General features: G+C 41.9%; 1 protein-coding gene across 2 annotated transcripts in view; it reads right to left on the reverse strand.

Annotated features, from left to right (window-relative positions):
- Positions 1-398: 398 nt before the first annotated feature.
- ARHGEF3 (Rho guanine nucleotide exchange factor 3) overlaps positions 399-16,711 on the reverse strand; it is a 41,744-nt gene continuing 25,431 nt past the window's right edge. The window contains exons 4-10 of one of the 2 annotated variants that reach the window (XM_066614667.1): positions 15,186-15,248; positions 14,469-14,565; positions 9,125-9,201; positions 8,042-8,299; positions 7,306-7,476; positions 3,638-3,775; positions 399-964 (exon numbers count right to left, since the gene is read on the reverse strand). In XM_066614667.1, the coding sequence (XP_066470764.1) occupies positions 632-964; positions 3,638-3,775; positions 7,306-7,476; positions 8,042-8,299; positions 9,125-9,201; positions 14,469-14,565; positions 15,186-15,248 (1,137 nt within the window). In that variant the 3' untranslated portion in view covers positions 399-631. Of the gene's footprint in view, positions 965-3,588; positions 3,776-7,305; positions 7,477-8,041; positions 8,300-9,124; positions 9,202-14,468; positions 14,566-15,185; positions 15,249-16,711 lie in introns of both variants that reach the window. The other variant, XM_066614666.1, reaches the window with a different exon arrangement.

The raw sequence follows: 16,711 nt of genomic DNA on the forward strand, positions 1-16,711 counted from the left end.
TCAGACACAAGACTGGTTTGCAACTGCCCATACATCACTTGGGCTGTAATCCTAATCACACTTTCCTGAGAGTAAGCCCCATTGAACAAACTAGGACTTACTTCTGAGTAGACCGGGTTAGGATTGTGCTCTTGATTTCTTTTCGCCAACTCAACTGAAAGTGTACACTGACTCAGTTGAACACCACTGTATGTGAGGTGATGTGAAAGTTCCATCTGTATTAGATCGCTGACGTGGATCAATTGCTTGATGGTACAAAGTAATCAAGTAATGAGGCCCTTTAAGCTTTTCAAGCTGTGCATCATTTACAACCGTTTTCTGGTTTTGATATCATCTGAGAGGTCAGAAGACACTTTATAAACAGACACTTCTGTAATATGCATAAAGACAGTAGTTTAAAGATCATACCCATCAACAGGACATTTGAACAGTACCTCCCCCAGCCATTGACACATCTATAGACTATCACAGGATTATAGCTGTCATACATTCCAAATTACACACAAAAAATAGATATCAAGTTGACATTGTCACAAAATTAAAAAGTGCTTCTTGCTCCATATGAGGAATGCAAATACTGTACAGGTAAGACACAGAAGAATTCTATGAAGTTTCAGTCAGACATTGCTTTCTAGCTCTTTGTCAGTCTTCCAAGAGTTCGTCTGCTCCATGTGATCACAGTCAATGCTGATTTCACTGGTGTCCATACTACAGTCTGAACTGCTATCCGATTGGTCCATTTGCTCAAACTTTGATTCTTGCCTGGGTACTCTGCTTCTATGTGTTGACAGGAAGGATTCTTCAGAAAGCAGTATTTCACTCTTGCCTGACACACATAAGATTGTTTCTTTGGCTTGACGGATACAGTTGAGCCACTGCTGCTTGTTGAAGGTGTCATTTGCTTGTAACGAGTGGGATTGGCTTTGAGATCCATTTCTGAAACTGACTCGAAAGAAGTTTTTAACTGAAAGAAAGAATCTTTATTAATACACTGATTACCATGTGGGCAAGAACTTATGCGTACTGTTAACTATAATCTCCACCCTTTGAAGTTCAAGCCCTTTATTTGTATCTCCATGAAATTACTAGAAATTTTACTTTCTTATTTTTATACCACTCTTCCTCTGAGGATAGGAAGGATTTAAATAGTTGAAGGTTCCATTAAGTACCATGGAAAACTAAAATAAAGTTGCAACCATTAACGCTTCTATGCTGCACTCTCTTGCAATATAGCAGACTTTTACAAACCAGGGCCCACTAAGCCAAATGCAGCTCACACAGCCATGCACTGACAAGTGCTTGGTGCTTGCATAGGGACATTCTTATCTGTCCAAAGCAAGCAGCAACGAAAGCAAGAAAATGTCTGTTGAGTTTCTGGTGGCTGAAACTTGTGGGCTGCATGTGGATTGCGAGTAGCAGGTTCTGCTGGACTGCCTAAGTTTTTTTTAATACGAAGCATAGCACTTCTAACTTTTTTTTAAAGTTTAAAACCAATAGGAAGACAAACAAGTTAAAGAACAGTCACAAAATAAACCTAAAGATTTTTTTTTTCATGGCTGACAGTTTATAAGAATCAACAGGAACCAGTAATAGTAAAAATAAAGTAAAAGCTGCCATTGAGCATCGATTGAAGGCAAATGACATCCAATAAGATTACATCAGCGATACACGAGAGGTTCTGCTGCAGTGGCATAGCTGGAAGAAGTGCTGCTCTGGGACACACCTTCCAGGGTTGCCCCCTTACCTGTACTACAGATGTGACCAGAGCTGCACTCCTGTCACATCCAGAGGGTGTTCTGAGGTCCTGGGTGGCCTCCCTGGGCCTTGGGAAGGCCTTAGAACATCACTTCTGGTTTTCTGGGCAAAACTGGAAGTGATGTTTTAAGGCACTTAGCAGGCCTTCTGAGACCAGGAGAAGTCCCAATGGAGTTGCACCTGGGGTAACAGCATCCCTGTGACAACCCCCCCCCCAACTACACAACTGCTGTGCTGGACAACCTGCAGAGGGCTAAGGCAATTTCAAGCTTACTTCACTTACTTACTTCACTTCTGCTGTAGGTAAAGGCATAGAGAATCCCATTCCTCATCAGTAGCTGCCGTCGCCATTTCCCACTACCACCAATAATGAAGGGAGGGGTTCCCATGTCACTGGTGGTGAATAGCACTTGCTTTCTCTGTCATTCCTCATTCTCCTTTGTTCATTAACAAATCATGTCACTTCTCTTTCTATTGCCCTTCCAACCTCTCTTCAAAAGCTCTGATTGGTTCATGCCCTGGTTGTCTCTTGCCTTAACTACTACAACCTTCCACTCTCTGATCTTCCATGGTCTCATCTGTTTCCCCACTTCTACTCGGCATTCTTGCCAAAACATCCACCACTGTCACTGTTCTATGTAATTCCCATTCTTATATTCTTACGCTAGCTTCCTGTCTACACCTGGATATTAAGCAAGTACCCTGTCCTTGCTTCAAAATCTTTGGTGACTTTGCTCCTTCTATATCCCTGCACACTAATTGTTGAGGTCTGAACCCAGGAAATCACTCAGGTCCTGTGCACAGGAGGGAATGTAACAAATGCTATGGTGAATAGACTGTTTGTAGCTAGTAACAAGAAGCAGCTGTTCCTGATTGCTGACTCTGTGCAGCTGATTGTGGGTGTGCCTTGTGCATATAACAAGGCCGCAGACAAACACTCAACTGTGGGTCAGGGTGAGTGTGAGTGAGGGTGAGCTGGGGAAATAGGAATCAGGATGCCGTGTATGTGTGTCCCTGTATGATTGACCAGTGTTGCTGTAAATATTCTTGTATATAATATCTCTTGGTGATGGAACCTAACTCTCGTGTCAAGTGCTTCTTTGTCTTCTGAGAGATTGCCTTGGACATCAGCCTCAAGTTTCTGTTGTGCTGCCGTTTGTTTTTGCTCTGCTGGAAACTCCTACACACACTATAACCACTCAACACTAATATTTCAGCAAACTCCTGCTGTAATTTTTGCCCGTCCAGATTCATTACCCTCAGCAGATCACAAGTATCTTGCTTCTTCAAGTGATTCCTTCTTTCCTCCCTTGCTTCTAACTGCTGCCCAGAACACTTCTGCCATATCTCCTCTCATTTCCCTAAAATCCTTGCCCAAAACTCCACTTGTTTCCTTACTCTGACTAACTATCTTGTTCCATACTCTTGTAAATAAGCCCAAATATTTAATAATTAAATAGAAAATAAATTATGAAAGTATATTCACGTGAACACTTGGGCTGTGGGGTCTCTGCCATTTCCTGCCAGAAGTTTCGAGCATGCTATGCTCTTAAACTTTATGCACCGCTTTTCAAAATCTTACTCCCCCCCCCCCCCAGTTAAAAATCTAAAAAGCCAGGGCAAAATGTTTTGTATGAATAATATGAAAGTTTCTGCTTCCAAGAAAGATTTGGATGTTGCAACAGAATTCACAGGGAAACCCATGGGATTTCAGTTTTGTTCATTTTTATAAACAGCTATTTGAAGAAAAGGTCACTTTCTATCTAAGCACTAAGCAAGCAGCACTTTTAAAAATGAAAAAAAATGGATAGCACTGAAATAATGCATTCTTACTTCTCTCATTGTTGCTAAATGCACCACGTATGGATCCACCCAATCTCACTTCTCCATCTTGTAAGTCTTCCAGCACGAGATCCTTCACGGGGATGGGTTGCCGATACAGCTGGTAGCAGAGTTGTTCATTATGTGTAACTGCTCGAGTAATTACCAGCACTTCTTGGAAAAGAAAGACGTGTAGCTTCTGAGAGTAAAGCAAAAACCAAAGAAAAAATTATAATTTTCAGATTGCAGAGGGTGTTTTTTTTTTAAGGCATTAAAGTAGTTCACCAACTAACTACATGATGGGAAATGGATGCAGCAGGTGCCTGCTTGTGCCAGGCTGTACTGTAATGCCATGACCTGGGTCTCCTGTTATGAATTAATACCCAGCATTCATAGTGGTAGGGTGGCTTATATTGTGTTTTCTAAACTTTGGTCAGGGCCAACCCAACCTGAAATCTTTTCTCCTGTTGCCTCCAAAGAGGGACTCTCTTTGGGACTCCCTTCCCTTTACTTGAGCAAAGCCAGTATTCTAATTTTCCCAAAGCAGCTGTAAATATTGTTAATAAATACTGTTAATAATAACGTAGACATCCGCACTCAGTGCCTGATCAGTTCTTAAGATATTGGGAAATCCTGTGAAAGTTTTTGTTGTTGTTGTCTTTGTTTTAAAGGCAATTTGGTGCCAATAAGTCACTGAAGATGAAATCATACAAGTTAAGTAAGATTTGCTGGTCATCCTTCACTCCTGTTCCTTTCTTTACCTTTCTAGTCTTTGACCCCAAAGCCTGAGGCCCAATCCTATCCAATTTTCCAGTGCCGGTGTAGCTGCTCCATTAAGGCATGCATTGCATCCTGTGGTGGAGAGGCAGTCACAGATCCCTCCTAAGGTATGGGAACAGTTGTTCCCTTACCTCGGGGCTACATTACGGTTGCACTGGTGCTGGACAGTTGGATAGGACTGGGCCCTAACTTGGCTAAACAGGCCTGAGCAACGTATCCCAGTAGATTGAGCTAGGTAGGCTTGGTAAGTACTAGTGTAGACTAGTTTTAGATTTCCTACACATAGATCATTGATTGTGCAGTTTTTCTTGCCTTCTTGTATTTAATGTCCTTTTTCTATTTTTCAACCCACATGGCAACAGCCCAGAAAATTAGCCTCCAGACTCTCTAGAATAGGAGTCTTTTAACCAATCTAGCATATGTAAAGCTTTTTTGTACTGAATGGCAATTTGTAAGATAGTGAAATCTATTGCTCTCTCTAAAACTCCTTTCTCTTAGCCACTGCTTTAAGAGTCCTTGAGGTGGACAGCAAGTGCTCTTGCTACAAGCGAATAGTGAAGCAATTTCAACCTAGCCTCCACTGTCTCTGCTTTCCAATTCATTTTATGCTTTGAGCCACTGATGTGCTTGTCCAGACACTCCAGGGCAGGAGGTCTGGTCTAGAGGGTAGAGCCTCCGTCATCCTGAAGATAACATCGGAAGTTCGCCAGTTCAAAGCCACCGGCAGCTCACTGAACAGCTAGACCTTGAAGCAGCTGACAAGCCGAGCCGAGTTGTTCCACCTGCTCTTTGGTGTGAGTGAAGAAGCATCTTGGATGCCCTCTATGTGAGAGATGAAGGAGCTGCTTGTCAGCCTGCGTGGGAGGCAACTGGAGGCCAGAAGTGAGACCAGACCAGCAAGATTCATCTGAAATGTTGTGTGGTTCTTGAAAGATAGAACCTTCTATGATTGTAAAAATCCCCTTGAAGGATTTAGAACACCTGCCTAAGTAAACCGCCTTGAATAAAGTCAGAGGAGTAATCTGATGACCAGTAAGGCGGTATATAAATACCTAGTTATTATTATTACTATTATTTCTTTGCCAGGTTTCATGTCCACGTTCCCCTCCCAATCACTCTAGAGCACCGATTTTCAGCCTTTTTCATCTCAGGGCACACTGACAAGATGCTAAGATTGTCAAAGTACACCATCAGTTCTTTGACAATTGACAAGGCACACCATGCTGCTGATGGGGGATTCACATCCCCCAATAGCCTTAATAATAAATGACCCTCCCCAATTCCCGTGGCACACCTGCAGACCCTTTGCGGCACACCAGTGTGCCACGGCACACCAGTGTGCCACGGCACAATGGTTGAAAATCACTGCTCTAGAGTCTGTTTTTACTGAAAATCCTGCTTGTCTTTCTTAAACCACCTAATAACCATGACACAGTGTTTCTCTTCTTCTGTGTGAACGCTGACCTCTCCTATCTCCTTCCTCTATGTAGGGGGGTGTCAAACTCATTTCATATAAGGGGCTGAATAGCTTTCATGGAGCCTGTTGAGGGCCAAAGAGACATCATTAATCAGGAAGTCATTAAGCAGATGATGGCCAGAAATAAGCACTTTGTTCTCACATAGAAACTCATTGGCCACTACTGCACCACTTCTGTTGCAGTATCACTTTGCAGTTCAGCACCTGAGAGGTGGTCTGTGAAGTGACACCTCAACAGAAGTGGTGCTGTCGAGAGAGTCCAGTTATCACAAGGCCTGGCTAAAGCACTTTGAGGAGGGGGGAAAGGGGCACATCTGGTCCACAGGCCTTATGTTTGACATCCCTGCTCTATGGAAACCAAGCTCCTACCCCCTCTTCTCACCTCTGTTCTAAGTACCTTTGGACAGATATTGGGTTAACAGGCTCACACTCATTCTAAGTGAGATTGTATATTATTGTTCATTTATTTTGCTCTATTTATATTGTTTTAACCCTTGTTTCATTACTGTTTTGCCTCTCATACTGCTTTTATTTTGATTCCCCTGCCTATTATTGTAAACGACTCATAAATAGTCTATGCATTTTGAAGTTTCTTCTATTTTTTCCACAAATACCAATTCCCCTTAAGTGCTACATAACCAAACATCCCTCAGTGTGTTTTTAGGTACATGTGTAGGTTCATCCTTATGTGTTTCTCACAGGTGTGATAATGTCATTTGTGTGTGACATCACATCTAACTTCTTTCTTCCTTGTAGCTTTTGTCTCTTCCATACCCAAATGTAGTTTAGTGGACTGACAGATGGAACACAGCTTCCTCCTCCCTAAGCTGCCTAAGAGAGTCCAGTTAGTGGGGGAGGGGAAAGAACCCGTGTGAGTTTCAACTCTAATGAACACCTTCTCCTACTCCTTTTCCCACCAGCGAATCTGATAATTCCTAGAAGAGGGAGGAGGTGAAATTCACACAGGCCCTCTGCCCCACCTACACTGACCCACTGGGCTAACAATGCTAGGCTCAAGACTACTGACTGCGGCACAGAACTAATCTATTAGGATAGTACAGGTGTGCAGTGACTTGGATTTCCTGTCCCTATACAGGACTCTTGAGTTTCATATAGAGATAAGAAAACAGAAAGTCACAATGTGACTATTTTCATAACTAGTTCTATGCTGCCGGCTGGTAGGCCTTGTGGGGTACTGTACCCAACAAGGTTCCACCTGTGTCACCCCTGGAAACAGAAGGAGAGTGTAGAAGCTACCTAAATCTTTTCAACTTCCAATTAAAATGGTGTGGTCCAGGTCCCATCCATTTGTAGAACTCAGTGGGCTGAATCCCAAATGCAAAGTAGCACAGCTGGTTACTGTGCTAGTTTTCATACCAATAAAGTATTATTCATCTGTAAGTTACTGAAGTAATAAAACAGAATATTGAAAAAGTGAACCAGTATTTGGTTTTTAAACATCAACTCCTTACCACTCCTCTGTTGTTCTTTAGTTCACCATGACAACATACAACACGTGAATTATCTATCAAGGAGTCCTTTTGGCCTTCATCAAGGTATATTAGCCTTTCTTTGTAAAACTGGCATTCAGATTCACCTGTCTTTTTGTTGATTTCTGCCACAATGCCTTGGACAATATTAATCTATGAAAAAGACAATGAAACATGTCAGAATCTGGCAATCCAACTTTGCTAACTCTTCTAGCTTCTTTTTTACCATTAAAACGCTGAATGGAACTTAATGTTCCGATATTAGGCTTAGATGCCTTGAGGGCCCTAAAAGGGTAGAAAAGCAGGGTATAAATTCCTTAAACAAAGAAAACAAGCATTATTCTTCCAGAGACTGACAATGATGTGAACAGAAGACATTCTATGTAAGTGTTATACACTTCAGTTTGGCGTTTCATTTTTAAACATTATTTTCTTCCTTTTGAACCACTTATTACAAAGGCCATTCATCACTGGCTCCCCAACACACTGCAGTGACATCCCCCTTATGCTCTATGAGCAGAATTTTGTGCTATGTATGTGCAATGGGTAATCCTTTGTGCACAGAAAGCAGCTCTACGTATTCATTAAATTAATAAAATGCCTTTGATTTCAATAACTTCTTATATGCACACACTCAGCAGAGTTCTATACTTTCAGATAACTGGCTGGGGCAACATTTTAAATGGTATTATAAAATGTATTTATACTAAATACATACTGCTTCTTCAAGGTGCTGTTGATCTGGATGATCATTTGGTGTGTGCCTCAGAATTTCTCTGAGTAGCAAAGGGTATTTCACCAGGCGGCTTCTTGGAATGTCAAGAAAATTCCATAGGTCCAGTTTACGGCTAAAAGGAGATTCTAGGCAACGCTGTAGAAAATCTTGTACTCGATGATCTTGCTTCTTGAGGTCCAACAAAGCTTTAGCAGCTACCTGGTTGCTGCAATAGCTATCATAGGAATTCAGGCAGGGTAACTGAAAAAACAATGTTTAGAAATAATTTGTAGGGTATACATCTGGCAATTGTTTTGGGGGTATTCCCCTCTATCCAGTGTTCACTCCAATATAACTCTTGCATAAGGTTATATCTTAATCCTCTTAACAGCAGTGGTTCAGAATTTTTTTGGAGTATAACTTCTCCATGATGACACTTACCTGCTACTGACAATATCTGGATGTCAGTTATGCAACTATATTACTACTATTTCACATCATTTGAAATTTCTATCTGTAATTCAATACAGTAGCAAGTTACTGAAGTTCAGTATAAGTTGAACTCAAAAGTAAACTGGGTCTTGTCTTCTGACTCAACTCAGGACCCAATCCTATCCAATTTTCCAGTGCCGGTATAGCCTATGCCAATGAGGTGTGCATTGCATCCTGTGGTGGGAAGGCAGTCACAGAGGCCTCCTCAAGGTATGGGAGCATTTGTTCCCTTACCACGGGGCTGCATTGTGGCTACACTGGTGCTGGAAAGTTGGATAGGATTGGGCCCTTAAGTGACACATCGTTTGCCTCTGATCCTTGCTCTTCTGCAGAGTTAGTGCTACAGGTTCTTAATCAAGTAGGACTTGAATTTGTTAACTAATACATTTGTGGAATTAGTTATTCATTGCCACTAAATTTTCAAATTCTGATATGCCTGCCCATTCTTCACACATTTTATTTGCTTTGGTTATGCTATCCATGACCAATAATATCAAAGAAGCCCTATTCATTTTCAACTTTCTAATCTTGATAAATGAAGACAGTGATAAGAAGACTAATTAACATATGAGTAAGCATGAAGGTCATCCATACCCAGCTCACAAGGATGTGACCAACATAATCAGTAGATCCATCAGGCTTCCTTACTTCTTTAAGCTGCCTAAGAAGATCTGATAAAAACAAGAAAAAAGTCAATACGTTTAAAAAGGAACACTTAATAGCTTTTCTGATCTAAATATTTATTATTTCCACGCAAATCTTATTTCTCTATATCCATCTGTGATGAATGTCCTATTTTCCTTTACTTTTGGACACAACTCTCCAGAAGCTTCTATACAGGTTCAGCAGCCTAAAAAGGTGCTGGCAAGCAGCCTTTGTATGAAACTCAATTTCTATCAAGCACGTCTTTGTGGATTGGTGTCCTCGCTCCTGTCCCTTAAAACAGCCATTATGCCAGAGGATAGCAGAATAGCTAACGTCACTCAAATTGCTATAAAGGGAGGGACGGAGGACCTGAGAAATTATAGGCCGATCAGTCTTTATCTGTTTCCCAATAGTCGGTGTCGATCTAGCCAAGACTGGCATTTTTCACCAGCCTTCCACCCATCTCCCATTTTGTTAAAAAACTAAAAGAAAAGGAATTAAACTAGCTATATTTTGATTCTTGGCCTGCTTAATTCATGGGTACTTCTATGGGTTATGTCATGTGAGTTGGCCTGTAGACACTACTGTGAGTTTGACTTTCCATAATTCCTGGGAGGGGTTTTTTCACAGATGGCCTCCTTTGCCTGATCTTTGTAACCTGGAATGGTGGCAGCAGATGAACTACCAAGGTTCTTCCCCTATTCAGCTGCTGAATCAAAAAAGAGAAAGTGGGGAGTAAGAAGGGGTTTATGTCCACTAAGCCCCACTCCCCATGGTTAGCCTTCCTTCTCCCAAGTCCTTTTCCCAGACATCTGTGAAATATACCACAAAACCCAACATACTAGACATACTGAATGCGGCATTGCTATGGAATGAGGAAATGGTGATGGTAGTGGATCAGCTTGCTTCTGAACAATGTCTACCATGCCTCCAAGCCGCCTCCTTGGTTTACTAGAGAGCTACAGGCAATGAAGCCACAGGGCAGATATGTCTGCAGTAATGGTGGAGGAAGACTTGTGACAGAACCAACTAGACACAGGCTAGAGCTTGTTTTAGGGCTTACTCCACAGTTTTTTCTCTGCTATCATCGTGTCTACTGAGACTGTCCAGGAAGGCTTTTCCTTGTCATGCACAGCTTGCTCAGTTCAGCTCCAGGTGAAGATGACATGAAATTTATTTGTTTGTAAGCACTTTGCAGATAAAATTACTAAAATCTGTCGCTATCTGGATTCCATGCTGGCAGGGTTCATTGATGATTCTGGTGGTCCCTATTATTTTGGATTTTTTTTCAACTTTTGCAACCTGAGGACATGGCCAGAGTCATTTGGGCTGTACAGCTGTCAATGTGTCTGCTGGATCCTTGTCAAGCATGGCTTATGGTATCAGCAGGGGGGATTGGCCAAATGGGTGGGGAAGGTGATAAATACATTGGTGAGGGAAGAGGCTGCTTGCACAGCTAAAAACAATGGTGGCATGCCCCCTCCTAAAAAAAACCCATCCCATGACTATAGTTTTAAATTATTTTGGGCTTGTATCCAACCTCCCCTTCTTGAACAGGATGGTTGAATGGGCAGTGGTGCCCAAGCCCAGAGATTTCTGAAAGATGGTGATTATCTGGCTCCCTGTCAGTCTGGCTTCAGGCCAGGGACAGCCTTGGCCACCCTACTTGATAACCTGCTCTGGGGACTGGATGGGGGGGGAGTATGTTCCTGTTGGTCCTGCTAGGCCTCCTACACAGATTGCTTCATCCCCTAAGAATCTCAGAGGGGGCCCTTATTTGTGCACCCCATTTGACTGAAGCAGTGGGGCAAGTGGTGAGACACAGGCCTTCTTGGTGGTGGCCCCCTCAAATGTGGAATTCCCTCCTGGGTGAATTGTGATCAGCCTCCTTTTCTGGACATTTTGTAGCAGAGCTTGAAGACTTTTTTTATTTCAAATGGCTTCTGATGGTGGGAAGTTGGGGGGGGGGGAGACTTGATAGGTGGGGATAGTGGGAATTGTCTTCTGGATACTGTTGTATTATGTTTTTAGCTGCTGTTTTTAGGTTTTTATTTAAGCTACTGTGGTTTTAATTATTTTTATTGTGTGTGTGTTGTGAACTGCCTTGAGCACCAGGTCTTACCTGGAAAAAGGTGTATAAATATGCAAATAAACAAAAATAAGGAATCAGGAATATTTAGGTCTTCTCCACTGCAGTTCAATCTTGCTAGGTGCTAGTCTGTGAAATGTGCATTATCTTTGACCATCTGCTTGCCACATTATCACTCTCTGCTCATTAAATTGCTGCAAAACGGTGTGACATTCATTTTTACAAATCTGAGTGAATTGTCCCACGCCAAAATGGCTGTCGGCAATCTTTGTTACACTCTGCTAGTTGTCTTCTCCTAGGTCCAAAATACATAAGACACAGGATATCTGAGTCGCATTTTCTGTCATCTTTATTTGCACTTAAAAGCAGCTGTGGTGGATTCTAATTTTAACTGAGGAAGGGCAAACCCTTTTCCTCCTGTAGCAATCTAAAGCCCCCTGTGCTGCTATTAACCTCATAAAAGAAGAAACACAGGTTCCCATATCATTGCCTGTATTTTGCCTCCAGCAAGACGAATAGCAGCTTTGAGTGGAGTGCATTTAGATCAAGAAAATTGTATGGTCCTGTGACACATCTGTCAAATCCTGCTTTACCAAACTCCATCTTAGAGCTCTCAGGAATCCATCTTGTGTGAGAGCACAGCTGTGTCTCTGGGCATGAGAACAAGCTGCTAATTAGAAGGATTCTCACAGAGATACCTGTTCTAACAATGCAGGCTTATCTGTGCTGGCCTCTTCTTCTCAAGGCCAACTAGCTAGGCTGTTAACTGCAAATTTGCTTCAGCTGTGTCTTCCAGGAAGAGAGAGAGCAATTGCTCCTGGACAGGCCTGATGCATTCCCTCAAATGCTCCATAGTGTGTGAGTTCTGATTGGCTGAGCCACTTTGCTTGCTACCTGGTATAACATCCAGACTAGCTTGCATCATCTGAACATTTTCATGAAGGTCCAGAATCTCCTGATTGGTTAGATGTTTCCAGAAGGTATCCTCTCAAATATAAAAGATTCTTCCTGGAGTGTGGGTAGATGCCTTCTATGGCCAGAACAGACATATATGCTGCTGGGTGGTTGTCTCAGCTTTCTGAACATGCTCAAAAGTTATGCTTTCAGATGAGGTAAACCAGTAAGTGATTAGGAGCATATATTGTGTTCTGTTGTGCATATGTATAATTCTCAATTCAATATTACAGAAGTCTTGGTGTTTGACTTATTCTTAACCTATTCTTAATCTACAGCAGGGGTGCCCAAACCACAGCCCTACGGACACTTGCGGCCCTCGAGGCCTCTCAATGCGGCCCTCATGGAGTCCCCAGTCTCCAATGAGTCCCTGGCCCTCCGGACATTTGTTGGAGTCCACACTGGCCCCATGCAACTGCTCTCAGTGTGAGGGCAACTGTTTGACCTCTCGCATGAGCTGTGGGATGAGAGCTCCCTCCACTGCTTGCTGTTTCATGTCTGTGATGCAGTAGCGGCAGCAAAGGAAAGGCCAGCCTTGCTTTGTGAAAGGCCTTTTATAGGCCTCGAGCTATTGCAAGACCTTCATTCATTCATATAAGTTCATCTGTAATATATTCATTTATGTAAGCTTATGTAAATTTATTCAAATTTTAAGTGTAAATTATTTTTTTCCCTGGACCCTAGCGCAGTGTCAGAGAGATGATGTGGCCTTCCTGCCAAAAACTTTGGACACCCCTGATCTACAGTAGTGTGTGGTTCTTGCTGGGAAGGTTAGGTTCATCTAAATTCTGTGTCAACCACAAAGTTACACTGCTGAAAACTTTTGCAATACTCTGGAGAAAGGGGAGTTCTGAGGGTTGAGGCTTCTTTTTCTCCAGAATAGCTGGGATGTATAGAGGCTTGGACCATCCTCAGAATCAAGACTACCAGAGGGGTGGTGACAGTTCTACCATTTGGGTTAAATTTAGCTGGTTTGTGGTCATTCAAACCCAACACAAATGACCCACAGCTGGCCTTGCAAGTGTCTTCATTTGCTCTGTAGGACAGCTGGATGGGTTGTAAGGCACATGGTTGTGACAAGTCCCAATCATTTAAAATTGCACAAGTCTTACAAGGCTGTTAAAATGCACAACTGTTTAAAGTACACCTCTTTCCAAAAACCTGATTAGGCTGAAAATTTCTCTGTACTTAGAAACTCACTTCCACGTATTTTGTTTGCAATTTGATTTATTGAGAACATTTAACCTATAAAATGTGAGCACTGTAAATACAGCAACTGCTGACAACTATACCACTTTCAGGAGGTGGGTGTGTCATGTATAAATACAGTTGTCAGTAGCTGTTCAAACAAGCACTAATTGTCAAATAAATGAAACTTTGTTTTTGTTTAGAACTAGATTCAATGGGTACAAATTGCAAGAGAAGAGACGCCAATTAGATATCAGGAAAAAATTCCTGATCGAAAGGGTGGTTTGACATTGGAACAGATTGCTGAGGAAGGTGGTGGACTCTGCCTGACTGGAGATCTTCAAACAGAAGCTTGACAAGCACCTTTTGGAGATGCTCTCGGAGGATTTCCTGCTACAGGCAGGGGTTGGAATGGATGACCTATTAGGTCCCTTCCAACTCTATGATTCTATTTTGCAACCCCCAAAAGTGACTATAATGTGATAAGCACTATAAGGCCAATTCCAAAAGAAAAGAAAAATCCATAAAAAAGTATTACTTTGAAATAGGCAGATTTTGTAAAGAAATTCCAAATGTGTTAGATTCCTGCCCATTCCTTTTTTATTCAAGCCACTTTGAGGCATTTGTAGTCCAACGTAGAAAAACATCACAGACTCAGGCTGCAATCCTATCCACACTTTCCTGGGAGTAGGCCCCACTGACTATAATGGGACTTACTTCTGAGAAGACAGGCATAGGATTGGGCTCTCAATCTACATACTACACAATGAAGTGGAAAAATTCTATTCACTTTAGGTGACAGGTGGAGACTCTGATTTCCAAATCCTTTCTCCAAGCAGGAAAATCCTTTATATAGTAAACTAGCAAATCAGGAAGAAGGCTACACTCATTTACTATGTGCACTGAGGGATGTGTTTTGCACAGGAGAAGATTCAAAAACAGGACTGCACCTCTGCACTATGTAGAACATTCCACAGCTCTACTATCTCAGCTGACCATCTCACTCTGCATAATATGTACAGTGGACCTCCTTTTACCTGTATTGAATGAAAGCAATTATACCTTCATGCAAAGGAATTAAAGAATCCAGTGTTCCAAAAATTTGGTTCAGTTCTTGCTCTGTCATTATAGAGAGTTTCAGCATAGGATCGTGGTATGCCTGCAAAAAACAGAAAAACTGTAAAATAAATGCACATCAAATTAGCTATTTAGAGATAACCTTTGAACTCTAATTTTCATGCCAGAAGGTTTAGATATTTGAACTTTTATCCACATACATAGGTGACAGAATGCCTGCAAACCAAATAAGCAATTTAAGAATTTTCTTAAGCAGTTTATGAAAAAAAAGGTGGGGAGGCTAGCCTTGGTAACTAAGTCAAAATTATGGTTGCTAGGATCCTGCCCACCCCTCTTGTCCCTGACCTTGCTCTCTGCAAACCTGAGTTAAGCCAGTGACAAATGTCTGTTCCTCTCCCCATCTCCAGCTGCAGAGATGGAAAAGATAAGTGGGAGAACTACTGGCTTGATCCTGCATTGTCAAGGCAGTCTGGGCAGTTTGGCAATGCAGCTGCCAAACAAACTGCAGCCTTCCTCCCATCTTTGGAGTTGTGGCACAGTAATCCCTGCCTCTGCAGCTGCAGGATAATCCCTGCCCTCTGAAGATTCAAGATAGGCTGAGGCTCCTCATAGTTGCCAAGCAGAAGCAGGAGCTCATCTGTCATGGTATATGTAGCAAGCAAACTTGTGGAATCCTTGCCAAAATATTTAAAGTTTGAATACCTTCTTTGCTAACTTTAAGTCTTCTATCAAGTCTTCTTCTCCTTGGGAAAGTTCAAAAATTGCCTGTAATTAAACACATATTGTTTGAGAAATTAGGACTTTGAAAAATGTTGAAATACTAAGTGATCACATCCGCCCATTAGAAAAAGAAGAAGAAAAAATCCAGAGCACAGTAATACTTCTTGGTTGGTTCTAATAAAGGCAACGCTATCAAACAGCAACCTTTCAAAGCTTTATTATTCTGATACTTTTTAGCTGAAACTATTAAAGACACTTATCCTACTTTGGTGTGAAGATAAAATAGGTTTTATAAACTGGTGATAAATTTATAAATTTGATTGCAGCAAAAGTTCTCTACCAAAAGCAAAAGTGAGAGATTGGTTTTGCTCTCATTACCTGAGCAATTTCCTGCTAGAGCCCTGGAAGCCTGTATTTCTTTTTGTTCTTGCACACATTTGATTCCCTTCTCTTTCATTATCTGTAGACTACAGGGGGAAGGTTCTCATAACCCTAGCTCCTGTTGCTGACAAAACTTTTAGATCTTGTTCGTGGGATGATAATGCAGTACAACATACAATCAGTTAGCACTCCCCAGGCAAGATATTAAGAAAAAGTGATAGTGGGCCTATGGCCCCTTCTCTGCACTGTAGAGCAATTATAGGAAAATGGAATAAGGCCAGGTGGCAGCAGCACAACAATGGAAGAAAAAGGACAGGACCAAGGTGCAAATCTTCCTCAAAAGTGTCAACCTTCTTCCATAATTTATTTCAAGGTGGTATTCTCAGGGTTCCTAGGCAGCCTCTTGAGAAGACTCAGACCTGCTTTGTTTCAGCAACTTTGCTGCATGCATCATATACCCTCAAACCATGTTCTTTTATCAGGCTTACCTGTAGGACATAGGATACGGTCCAAAGCTAAGAATGAATACTATTCATTTTCAGAATATTTTCTCCAGTCCCACAACCCATTCATTTTATGAATTCTTTTAGCCAAGGAAGATGTCAAGACACCTGCCCCTCTTGCCCCAAGAAAGTAAGTTTTGTTTTGTTTTTTTTTAGAGTGCGAGGGATGTGTTATATCACCCAGGGATTTTATATCCCACCACTCTTAATAAAAGGAACTCTTAAGGCAGTGTACAAAATAGAGGAAGAAACAGTAACATGCAAAACACAAAAGAAAAACTGCAATAATAAGTGCAATTAAAAAATAACAAAATACAGAATACAACCACAAAAGCAACTAAGAAGGGAAGGCCAGGCAGAAAAGGGAAGTCTTCAGTCCTTGTTGGAAGGCTAAGGAAGAGGGAGCAGTTTTTAATCCCTCTAGGAGGGAGTTCCATAATAAAGGCACCCCCACAACAAAGATCCTGCCCCTTGTTGCTGTCCATCTGGTCCCCAGAGGGATGATATATATAGCAATGTTCCCCTTGCTGACCTTAAGGGATGCGGTTGGTTTGTATGAGAGAAGGCAGTTCCTCAGATATCCTCGGCCTGATCACCATGGGGCTAAAATGGTCAAAATCAGCA

This window comes from Tiliqua scincoides, chromosome 2 (genome assembly GCF_035046505.1).
Source record: "Tiliqua scincoides isolate rTilSci1 chromosome 2, rTilSci1.hap2, whole genome shotgun sequence".
Taxonomy (NCBI): domain Eukaryota; kingdom Metazoa; phylum Chordata; class Lepidosauria; order Squamata; family Scincidae; genus Tiliqua; species Tiliqua scincoides.